At 42.5% G+C, this 12,135-nt stretch overlaps 1 protein-coding gene across 1 annotated transcript in view; it reads right to left on the reverse strand.

Annotated features, from left to right (window-relative positions):
* LOC148305064 (neogenin-like) overlaps positions 1 to 12,135 on the reverse strand; it is a 54,785-nt gene that overhangs the window by 18,520 nt on the left and 24,130 nt on the right. Inside the window, exons 15-23 of the mRNA XM_088267286.1 lie at positions 11,482 to 11,655; positions 8,471 to 8,591; positions 8,200 to 8,361; positions 7,342 to 7,625; positions 6,546 to 6,693; positions 5,962 to 6,120; positions 3,691 to 3,885; positions 2,254 to 2,295; positions 623 to 770 (exon numbers count right to left, since the gene is read on the reverse strand). Of these exons, the coding sequence (XP_088123412.1) occupies positions 623 to 770; positions 2,254 to 2,295; positions 3,691 to 3,885; positions 5,962 to 6,120; positions 6,546 to 6,693; positions 7,342 to 7,625; positions 8,200 to 8,361; positions 8,471 to 8,591; positions 11,482 to 11,655 (1,433 nt within the window). The remainder of the gene's footprint in view (positions 1 to 622; positions 771 to 2,253; positions 2,296 to 3,690; positions 3,886 to 5,961; positions 6,121 to 6,545; positions 6,694 to 7,341; positions 7,626 to 8,199; positions 8,362 to 8,470; positions 8,592 to 11,481; positions 11,656 to 12,135) is intronic.

Genomic DNA, 12,135 nt, shown 5'->3' on the forward strand with positions numbered 1-12,135 from the left:
TAGTATTGACTAAAACTTCAAGTAAGATCATTGTACTTAATCTCAATGTAGTAAGATCATTGTACTCAAGTAAGATAATTGTACAATACTAAAACTTCAAGTGAGATCATTGTACTAAATCTCAAGTAAGGTAACTGTGTAATACTAAAACTTCAAGTAAGATCATTGTACTAAATCTCAAGTAAGATAATTGTATTATACTAAAACTTTAAGTAAGATCATTGTACTAAATCTCAAGTAAGATAATTGTAAAATACTAAAACTTCAAGTAAGATAATGTATTGGGTCATTGCTTAAGTAAAGAGTTTTTTATAGTACTTTTATTTTTTTTAAATTAAGGTGTGTTCACCATTTTTTATCTAAAATATATTCTCCTTTACTTTCGACTATGGTTTTTTCGTCTATCTGGTAGACTTGGTAATTGTACTTAATCTCAAGTAAGATAACTGAACTAAAACTTCACATAAGATCATTGCGCTAAATCTCAAGTAAGCAAATTGTACAATACTGAAATTTCAAGTAAAATAATTGTACTAAAAATTCACATAAGATATTTGCACTACAAATCAAGTAAGACACTTGCACTGAAACTTCAAGCAAGACAGTTGAAAAAACGCCTCACCTCTTGGCTCTGGTCTCCGGGCTGGGAGTGGGCTCAGAGCCGCTCCTCCTGCAGCAGAAGATGGTGCCCACGAGCACCGCGCCGGCCACCAGCACCACCATCGCGCCCACCGCAATGTACACGTACATGGAGAAGCCCGACCGACTCTCTGCAACGCAACAAGGTACGCTTGCTCAAAGGGTGTTGTGTTCGGGTAAGGTGCTGCATTGTGATGTTGTCTTTGGGTAAGGTGCTGCATTGTAATGTTGTTTTTGGGTAAGGTGCTGCATTGTGATGTTGTCTTTGGGTAAGGTGCTGCATTGTGATGTTGTCTTTGGGTAAGGTGCTGCATTGTGATGTTGTCTTTGGGTAAGGTGCTGCATTGTGATGTTGTCTTTGGGTAAGGTGTTGCATTGTGATATTGTCTATCTGTGTCGTAATTAGGACTTGGTGCCAGTTTTTTTTTTAGTTGGGAAATGCATTTATTATTTACTTTGCTTATTATGTACAAGGTTTATAGATCATTAAGTGGATTTTTGTTTCTTCTAGCTAATTCAATATGTTTTTATTTGAATCTGTGTTGGGAACAGGAGGGATAATCTAGTGTGGGCCGATCGGGAACTTGTCAGCATTTGCTCATTGCTGGGAGGAAACCACGTTGCACTCCTCGGGAGAAGCCGGACTGCTGACTGTTCTCAACAGGCCTTCCGTTCCACTAGAAGAGGGTTGGGCATTTTGTGTCCTAGCTTGGTTTATGGTAGCAATGTCCTTCGCTATTTTAATCATGTATGATACCACCTCTCGTCAGTTTGTGCTAGGTTGTGAGAAAGGGTTGAATTTTTTCTGTCCATGTTTTTTTAGGATTGTGATAGGCTCGTGTCAAGGGTATGTATGACTAGGAATGAGGACATCGACAGCCCCTCGTACTACCTCATACGTCATGCCAAAATTCATGCAATAGGTCACTACATACAGTCGGACTTCAAAATCACAGTAAATATTATATATGATGATACAGTAAACATATTATTGGCACACAGTGTGTGCCAGCTTGGATACTGCACACTGCGCTTTAGCACAGAGTTTGTGCCAGCTCGGAATGTGCCAATTATACGTTTGGCACACAGTTTGTGTCAGGATAGATAGTGCCCAAGCGCTTTGGCACACAGTTTGTGCCAGGTCAGAATGTACTAATTATTCATCTGGCACATAGCATCTGCCAGCTCAGAATGTGCCCATTATGCGTTTGGCACACAGTTTGTGCCAGGTCAGAATGTACTAATTATGCGTCTGGCACATAGTATCTGCCAGCTCAGAATGTTCCCATTAAGCGTTTGGCACACAGTTTGTGCCAGCTCGGAATGTACTTATTATGCGTTTGGCACACAGTTTGTGCCAGCTTGAATATTCCCATTATGCGTTTGGCACATAATGCCAGCTTGGAACGTGCCCATTATGCGTTCGGCACACAGTTTGTGCCTTTAACAAGATAGCAAGAGTTTGCCAAGGCCTGAATTAATTAATACTCATATTAAATGAAATTATGGTAACTTTGATCATGAAGCCTGAGTAGGGACACGATAAGCGGTGTTGCATAAGCCGTACCTAAATTTCGGAGCTAGTATTACTAAGATAAAAAAAGAAAAAATTACCTTTTCCATAGGAAATGGTGTCTGCTTCTTCCAAACCATTACCTATATGAAAAGGAAAAAATATATAAAATACCAAACAACATAAAAACAGTCTAAAGGGAGACTGACCGGAGCGTTTCGTCGTAACATAACGTGGTAACATCGCTCGCGGCGATCATCAGCGAACGTCCGAAACTAAGGATGGAGCGCTCGGCTCGCTGTACTGACTATACGAATGGTCGCATCGTAACGTGTTACGTTACGACCAAATGGCTCCGGTCAGTCTCCACGTTAAGTAGTACGATAAGCATACGACCCAATAAATACGGGTAAATTTGAACAAAGCCAAAGTATGTACAGGTTTTTCACTTCGAATTGGAACAAACGTCGAATTTGTTTTGCAAGGCGTCCAATTTGATTTGTAAAATGTTCGATTTGATTTGTACAATTCCAATTCGGTTGGTAAAATGTTCAATTTGGAACGTTAAAAGTCCATTTTGGTCAAATGTCCAATTTGATTTGTCAAATTACCAATGTGGTGTGTAAGGGGTACAATTCGATTTGTAAGATGTCCGATTTGGTTTGTTAAATGTCCAATTTGATTTGAAAACGTCCAATTTTCTATAAAATTATACCATGCTTACCAAATACACGATAAATATGAAACAAAGCATGCAATGTGCATTCTAAACACTTATTTCAATGATATTTCAATGTATTACTTTCCGAAACTAGTAGTACATACAATGAACACAAATAATGAAGTGTCTAAAGTTAAAACCGGATGAATAATCGATATGGCACGAATGTGAGGTTAGTTAAAGTGACGAATGTATTTATCACTCGGTTAATGTGACCAATGTGTTTCTCGCTGGAGGTAGAGTAGTGTTAAAGTAACCAATGTGTTCCTGACGGGTAGCAGAGTAGTGTTAAAGTAACCAATGTGTTCCTGACGGGTAGCAGAGTGGTGTTGAATTGACCAATGTGTTCCCAACGGGTAGCAGAGTGGTGTTGAAGTGACTTATGTGTTCCTAATGGGTAGCAGAGTGGTGTCAAAGTGACCAATGTGGAGATAGAGTGGAGTTCATTAAAGTTATGTGCTTCTCACTGGTGTAGAGCAGTGTAGTAATGGGTAGCAGAAGTAACTAATGTGTTCCTAAGGGTAGCGGAGTGGTGCTGAAGTGACCAATGTGTTCCTAATGGGTAGCAGAGTGGTGTCGAAGTGAACAATGTGTTATTAATGTGTAGCAGAGTGGTGTTGAAGTGACCAGTGTGTTTCTCATTGGTAAAGAGTAGTGTTAGTTAAAGTAACCAATATGTTTCTCGCTGGCATACAGAGGTCTTGTTAGTCAAAGTAACCAATGTGTCCTTTTTGGTAGCAGAGTAGTGTTAAAGTGAACAATGTGTTATTGATGTGTAGCAGAGTGGTGTGGAAGTGACCGACGGGTGGTCTCTCACCTGGCGGCGTGGTGTAGGGCACGTCGTGGCTGAAGGGCCCGTAGCCCAGGGCGTTGCGCGCCTGCACCTTGAAGTAGTGCAGCGTGGCGGCGCGCAGCACGCGCACGCCCGCCGAGGTGCCGCTGCCCAGCACGCCCTGCACCACCCAGTCGCGGTCGCGCCGGCTGCGGTCCGTCGTGTACAGGATCACGTAGCCTGCGGGAAGCGAGGAAACATCACCATACACCCAGACAGCGGTCGCGATAACATTCGCTATCTAACCCATCCGCCTACTTGCCGCCAAACGCGATTTAATTTATTGTTATGGTATTCACTTTGTGGTGAGACATGATCACTCCTGCGCTTGAGGGACCAGTTCAGGGTAATATTGAATATACATAATAAACCCTTATCCGCACCCCAATGGTGCATAGGGCACTGTGTCATATAAACGCAGTGTTATCTTGATCGTTTACACATGAAGGAAAGGTGATCAGCCCTCCGCTTCAGGTACCAGTCCATGTTAATATTGAATAAATATTGCAGTGAAAAAATCACTTATATTTATTTTACCCCCCTTGGGAATCGAACCCGGGACCTCCAGAACGGTAGCCGAGCGTGCTGACCATTACACTACGGAGGCGGACGAATATACATAAGCGTGTAAAATCACAAATATTTATTTCTACCCCCCCCCCCATTCCCTGGGAATCGAACCGGGGACATCCAGCACGGTAGCCGTGTGTGCTGATCTTTTTTGTGTGCTGAGCTGAAATACTTACATGTTAATACAATTTTTTATTTATTATTATCTGCCTTTTTAATTATTAGATTACATACATTACTTACAATAGATACAATAACAATTTACAGTATAAAGGTTTTACAATAAAATAATTACACCTGGACTTTAATCAAATCACTTTCTACCTTGTCCCTTCCAACGAGAAGCAACCATCGACGGACACTGTTCTTAACCCATCGGCCTATCTGCACCAAACGTTGGCGGTAGGTATGTTTTTACATTTGCAAATCAGCCGCAGTTTAAGCCACGCCCCCATCCGTGGTAGTTCATATTATAAAGATACTTTCGTGTGATATCTATGTACTAATCAGTAAAGAAAGCTTTTTTAAAAGCATTATTTCTTATAATTTTGATACAAATTTACTGACGACACTTGACCAAAGATGTCCCTGTAAGGATACAATTATCCTTTTGATTGAAATACCAACTAAAATCAGTTAGAAATCAAAACTTTACTTCCCAGGTATAATGTTTTATTGAGTTAAGTTTTCATGTTAATTTATCACATTTCTGATCTAGACACACGATAAAATACTTGCATAATAGTTATATGTACCATATTTATTGGTAAAACAGTAAAAGTTATAATTTTATGCGATAGTTTATTTTTATAACTCGGTTGAATTTGAACGCCGTTGACGCCTCAAACACGCGAGCGTTGTGATTGGTCGGCTTCCACAAACATCAGTCTGTTTAGTGCGCGGTACATTTTTCTGCATTTAAAGATTATTTCTATGTTTGTTCTCGTTTTATCAGGTGCAAAATATTAGCGCCTCGTTGTTTGACAAACCGTAACACCTCCCCTCCGGGCGGGGCAACTTTCTTTCTTGCAGGGATACATTCAATTAGTGTCTTTATATACATGTTTTGAAAAAAAACTGATATGCGGATGGGTTAAACACAAGAGTGTTACAAGGAAACTAGCTCATGGGGTATGTTTTGGGATTTTTTTAATCGTAATAACTTAAGGGAAAAGGAATCAACCCTCCGCTTCAGGCACCAGTCCAGGGTAATATTGAATAAATATTTGGGTGAAAAAATCACTTATATTTATCTGACCCCCCTGGGAATCGAACCCGGGACCTCCAGTACCGTAGCCGAGCGTGCTGACCATTACACTACGGAGCCTATGTGTTAACGATCAAGGTAACTCTGCGTTTATATGATGCAGTGCCCTATGCACCATTGGGATGCGGATAAGGGTTACACTACGGAGGCGGACAATCAATCAATTTTACGTCATATTAATTTTTAAGGACCTACTCACGAAACGTCATTATCAAATTAAAGAATACAGCATCCTTCTAAAAGATTGCTGATTTGACCTTGAATGGGAGTGATGTGAATTTGTCATGGATCAGCGGACAATGTTGTACAGGGCACATGTTGCATAGGGCACAGTTATCTGTAAGTCCTTTTCAGGACCATTTATAAAAATTCACCTTTCAACGGTGCACGGGGCAATTTAGTATCAACAGACCCCCTACCTGTGATGGCCCCGTTGGCCTTGGTGGGCGGCAGCCAGTGCAGCGTGACCGAGGAGGGCGTGGGGCCCTGCGCCACGCGCACCTCCCGGGGGGCGGAGCCCGGCACCGCCTCCAGGGTGCTGTTCACCACGACCATCGACCACGGCGACTCGCGATTACCTGTCGTTTAGTTTGAAACTGGTAAGTTTGGAAAAGTTCTCATTTCAAAGTGTTATTTTCAGTGTAAAGTTCTCACTTCACAGTGGTATTTTTTTAATAGGCAAGCATACATTTATACATTCATACTTAAATATGGTATTAAAAAAAGGTTCTTATTTTAAAGTGATATTTTCAAAAGAGTAATTCTTACTTCAAAGTGACATTTTCAAAGGAAAATTTCACATCTAAAGTGGTATCATGGAAGGGAAAAGTTCTTACTGCAAAGTGGAATTTTCAAGCAAAAGTTCTCATTTCAAAACGGTGTTTTCAAAAGAAAAATTCTCACTTCAAAGTAGTTTTAATAAAGGAAAAAAGTTAGATACAAAGTGGTATCATTTAAAGGAAAAGTTCTCACTTTAAAGTGGTAAGTAAAAGACCAAACTGACCTTTCACGACCTTGACGGTGAATTCGTACTGAGTGAAGGGGCGCAGGTCGTCCAGCATGCAGTTGAGATGCGTCGTGTTGAAGTACTTCTGTCGCTGGGAGCCGACCGCGTTGTAGCGCACGATGTAGAACCTCTGGTCAGTCACCATCTGCGGGGTAACAAGTACACAGTTAGGGCCATTTCCGGCAAAACAAGTACTTAGTGTTAGAGCCATCTGTGGCAATAGCCATAGTGATCGCCAATTACGGGGAGACAAGACACACTAAGAAGAATAACTCAAGTTATGGCCAGTCCGTACGTGCGACTGGCAACCTGGCAACCTGGTGGGGTTGGTTATTTGTTTGGGAAGTCATCAAACCGTAGGGCATAGGGCATAGATTGAGTCAAGATATCGCTCACTCTTTTCAAAAACGTCATAAATCAAAACTTGATTTTTCTGGAGAACGTTTGTAAAGTTTAAAAATATAATACAATGTGTTAAAAATAAAGATAGAGCCACTTATTGTACTTTTTACTGTGTAACAGATCTCTTTAGGTAAAACCTGAAAGTTTTTTCTCCATTTGAAAAATATTTAGTATATTTAAAAAAATAATTAAACAATACCTTTTCTAAGAAATGAAAAAACTACACTTTCTGCCCTGCAGCGGGTAAATATTATGTTAAAAATATGCCGCTTTTGCTGGGATATACTACATTTTCTGGGCATTCCGAAAACATGCACAACTGAAAATTGACGGTTTTTGATTTATGACGTTCTTGAAAGGAGTGAGCGATATGCCTCCATTCCGTCCGTACCTGCGACTTGGTGAGCGTGGTGTCGGTCCAGTACACGACGGCCGTGGTGCCGCTGAGCACGTCGGCCTTGACGCCCACCGGGGGCACCAGGCCGGGCGCGCGCCCCCGCCCCGCGCCGCCCTGCGCGCCCTCCTCCTCCTCCTCTCCCTCCTCCGCCTCGCCGCCCGCCTCCAGGTCCCCGTCGGCCTCGCTGGGGTCCTTGCTGCGCACCGTGGCGTACACGGGCGGCCCCTCGCCCACCTGGTTGCTGGCGCGCAGCGTGATCACGTACTCCGAGTTCGGCTCTGCAAATTTACAATATTCTGCAATGACAACTCCGAATTCGGCTCTGCAAATTAACAATATTCTACAATGATAACTCTGAATTCGGCTCTGCAAATTAACAATATTCTACAATGATAACTCTGAATTCGGCTCTGCAAATTAACAATATTCTACAATGATAACTCTGAATTCGGCTCTGCAAATTAACAATATTCTACAATGATAACTCTGAATTCGGCTTTTCAAATTAACAATATTCTGCAATGACAACTCCGAGTTTGGCTCTGCAAATTGACAATATTCTGCAATGAACAACTCTGAGTTCGGGTCTGCAAATTAACAAGGTTAGCCAATTCAGACAGAAGCGAGAGCTGTTGCTGGCGCAGAGGGTGATCACGTACTCCGAGTTCGGCTCTGCAAATTAACGAGGTAAGCCTACAAAAGATGGACTCCTAAAATCTTGAGATGGAGACCTTGGGAAAACAAAAAGGGCATCGGAAGACGTCAAAGACAGTCTGACGGAGGTTTACAAAGACGACAAGTTTGAATGGAGCCAGGAAGAAGAAGAAAGAGTGGTTTATGGAGTATCTTTACCCAGTCCGGAGATGGTGAAGTGCCGCACTTGCTCCCCGAGGCTCTTGAAGTACACATCCGGGATGCCCTTGCCCCAGGTGAGGATGTAGCCGCTGACCCGCGTGTTCTGATTCCGGAGCGGAGGGCCCCACGACACGTATATAGAGTCTGATCCGGCTTCCGCTGCAACAAGATGTCACATGAGTAGAGAAAAAGGGGAAGATCATTACATTACAGAAGTGGACAAAACGGACACAACTTATTTGGATAGTAAAAAGGATAGAAGGCTCACTTTTTAAAGGACTGGGCTCTGCCGGAACCTGGCTCTCATCCAGGTCATTCTGCAGGGTCTCCACCGACAGCCATTCCGTGAACGGTCCCGTTCCGTTCACATTGAAAGCGCACACGCGAACCTGGGAATAAATATATGTTACGTATAAACATGTTTTAGGTGTGTCCAATTCCTTGTTCGCATATCTGGATCTCTCCATATGTATAATATTGAAGAAAAGTGTCATTCTTTCAAAACTTAGCATAAATTTTAGCAGCGTTTTGTTAAATATTTGGCCTGTTCAATTTCAATTTCCCCTTCAAGACCGGTCTAGTGTTTTCGCGGGTTTATAAGTAGTCTAACTCAATGACATCTTTTGAGTAAATCAAATTTCATTCGAAAATAAATTCACGCTACTTAAAAAGGTTTGTTTCATGGCTACGCGTTGATTTCATGAACGTTTGTATCTACTACTACTGCTACTATCACGCCATTTCACTGCAGGAGTAGGCAGAAAGGACGGGACGCCCTCTTCTGTCCTGACATACACTCCTCGCCTCCTTCACATCCGTACATCAAGTCATACACGCCCTTCGATTACGCAGACTTTTGACACCGCCAGATTTTAGGTTCTGATTGATCTGATCGTGCCAAGTCTTTTTCGGCCGTCCTCGTTCTGTTTCCCCGCTCACGTTCGCCACATATATTTTCTTAGTCATTCTCTCGTTATCCATTCGCTCCACATGTCCATACCACCGTAAGGAACCCTAATCTTTTCAATTATTCCTTGTTCAGCCTTACATTCCTTCCTTACATATCTTCGTTTTTAATTCTGTCATACAATGTTTTTCCACACGTTCGTCTGAGGGAGCGCAATTCAACAGCCTTAACTCTGCTTTCATCCTTCCTTTGCCAGTTCCATGTTTCGCTCACATACATTACGGCTGTCCTAACTTAAAACACAATCTTTTCAATTATTCCTCGTTCAGCCTTGCATATCTTCGTTTTTAATTCTGTCATACAATGAATTTCCACACATTCTTCTGAGGGAGCACATTTCAACAGTAAATAGGACCATTTTTGCAATTGCTGACTGCTGTGGTTGCAGTATTTGCATGAACACAAGAGCTGTGTTCAACGCGCGGCTGCAACCTTGCACGGGCACGAAGCTGTGTTTGATAGTTACCTAAGACAGCGTCGGCATAGATTGTTTCCCATTCCTATACGCAGGACCAACCTGCCGATGGTTATGCCTGTAGGAAGATATGCTGAACAATACCTGTTCCATGTGCCTGAGGGGGTATTCCAAAGTATTCTTCTACATCTTTTACAAGAGCATTCACGCTAATTTAAATTTTTTTGTTAACGTTTGTGTCACTGTTTAAATTTTAGTTTGTAACGTGTGTTAATTATAAACAATTAACAACATTTTGAGTGTGTCCAAACACTTGTTCACAAAATCTGGATTATCTCCAATTACAGGAGTTATTTTCATATTATTTTTGACATCTCATCAAAGATGAAGAAGAATATGGAAGTCTGGGCATTTACGGGGCTGACGACCGTCTTTACATCTCACCAATAGATGTCGCTAGTGAAGTTCTAGTGATTCAAGAACAAGGTTTCTAAATTGGTTCATATATACGGAACTTCCAAGAATTTGAGAAGTGTGGTTGTCAATAATGGGTAGAATTGGTGAATGTTACACGTGTGTAAAGTGATCACTCAAACCAGCCTATGACGGTCGTCAGCCCCGTAAATGCCCAGACTTCCATATTCTTCTTCATCTTTGATGAGATGTCAAAAAATATATAAACAATTAAATTAAATTGAAATTGAATTCAATTGCTACACAGAGCGAGTGAAGTATATACGAGGAACGTTCTGAAATGATAGAATGAAGAGTCCGGGAAGAATGGCACTGTGAGAGGGAACGGGAGCCTGGCTGCAACGCTTGCAAGTAGAGGATATACTTTCATTAATTGATTCGGCAGTCACTTTGTGGTAAAATCTATCTAGTTTTAATTAATGTTTTACTAAGTAAATACCACTATTTTTTAAAATTGATAAATAAAAATAAGTAACAGCTACTACCCCCTCTTCAACATTAAACGTCCCAAGGACCCAACTCTAAAATTTAGAATTAGTTTCACTTACGGTGTTTGAAAATGATGCAGAATGCATTGAAACACGTGTCAGAGTAGATTTTAAGAAATGGTCTTCTTCTTCTTCTTCTTCTTATTATAGGCCTAGCGGCCTGTTTTTAAGAGGGATTAGCCTCCTGCGACGTCGATTCCCAGCTATCGGCCCATCTCTTTGGTGGTCTGCCCGGGAGTCGTCTACCATGGGGTTGGCCGTACAGTGCGATGTGGGAGAGTCTGGATGGTTCCATTCTCCTCACACGCGCATACCATTGTCTCCTTCGTTGCCTTCCCCACCTAACGACATCTTCGATCTCGCATATTTCCCTGATGTTGGCATTTCTCAATCTATCTCGAAGACTCTTGCCTGTTATGCTTCTCAGAGTCTTCATTTCTGACACTCTAAGCGCGTTTTTTGTGGCAGCGGTGTCCGCTCTACTTTCGATTCCATACGTCATGATGGGTCGGTGTTATTTACTAAGTAAAACATTAATTAAAAATACAGGATATACGTTGGAAACAATGAAATGCAGAGTCTCCGGAAGGATGGCATTGGGAGAGGGCATGTGAGCCATGATCTTGCGACATTAGCATGGACACAGAAGGCGTGTTGGATACACACAGTGAGTTACACATACGAGTAGCATTCTTAAATGATAGAATGAAAAGTTTCTATAAGGATTGGCAATGGGAGAGGGCATGGGAGGCGCGGCTGCGACACTTGCAAGGACAAAGAGCTGTGTTTTGATACACTGGGGACTGTTCCAGAATGAAGAGGAGTGTGGTTGCAACATTAGCACGGATACAGAAGGCGCGTTGGACGCACACAGTGAGTTACAGATATTACTAGATAATACTGGACGGTGTTCCGGAGGGACTTGTGCCCGGTACCTGGTAGGTGGCCTGGCGGAGCAGGTCCTTGAGCAGCACGCTGCGCACGTCGGCGGGCGTGGTGAGCAACGCGGCGCGCGCGCGCCCCGAGTGCGGGCGGTAGCGCACCTTGTAGCCCGTCAGGTCCCCGTGGCGGCCCTCCGCCGGCGGCGCCTCCCAGCTCACCATCACGCTCTGCAAACAGACACCACATTATTATGCACTCATCGTCACACACATGTGTGTGTGTTGTGTATGTGTGTGTGCGTGTGTGTCTGACTGTGTCTGTGTGTGTAAGTGCGTGATTGTATGTGTGTGTGTGTGTGTGCATGTGTGTGTGTGCATGTGTGTGTGTGTGCATGTGTGTATCTCTGTCTAGGCGTGTGTGTGCATGTGCATACGTATGCGTGCGTGTGCGTATGTGTGCTTGAGTATGGGTGTGTGCGTGTGAGTGAGTGAGTGTGAGTGTGTATATATATATACAAATGACAAAGAAGAGAAGAAGACATATTAAGTATCTCAAACGAGACGAAGAATCATTTTATTCAATAGGAAACTGGGAGTCTGGGCATTCACGGGGCTTATGACATGTCTTCAGCTGGCTTAAATAATTATCTCATTATTGAACACCCGTATTCCAGAAATTCTTAAACATTCCATATATGCAATATCTTG

The sequence above is a fragment of the Brachycentrus maculatus genome, unplaced genomic scaffold (genome assembly GCF_059751285.1).
Source record: "Brachycentrus maculatus isolate JH-2025_06_01 unplaced genomic scaffold, ASM5975128v1 h1tg000288l, whole genome shotgun sequence".
In the NCBI taxonomy this organism is placed as follows: Eukaryota; Metazoa; Arthropoda; class Insecta; order Trichoptera; family Brachycentridae; genus Brachycentrus; species Brachycentrus maculatus.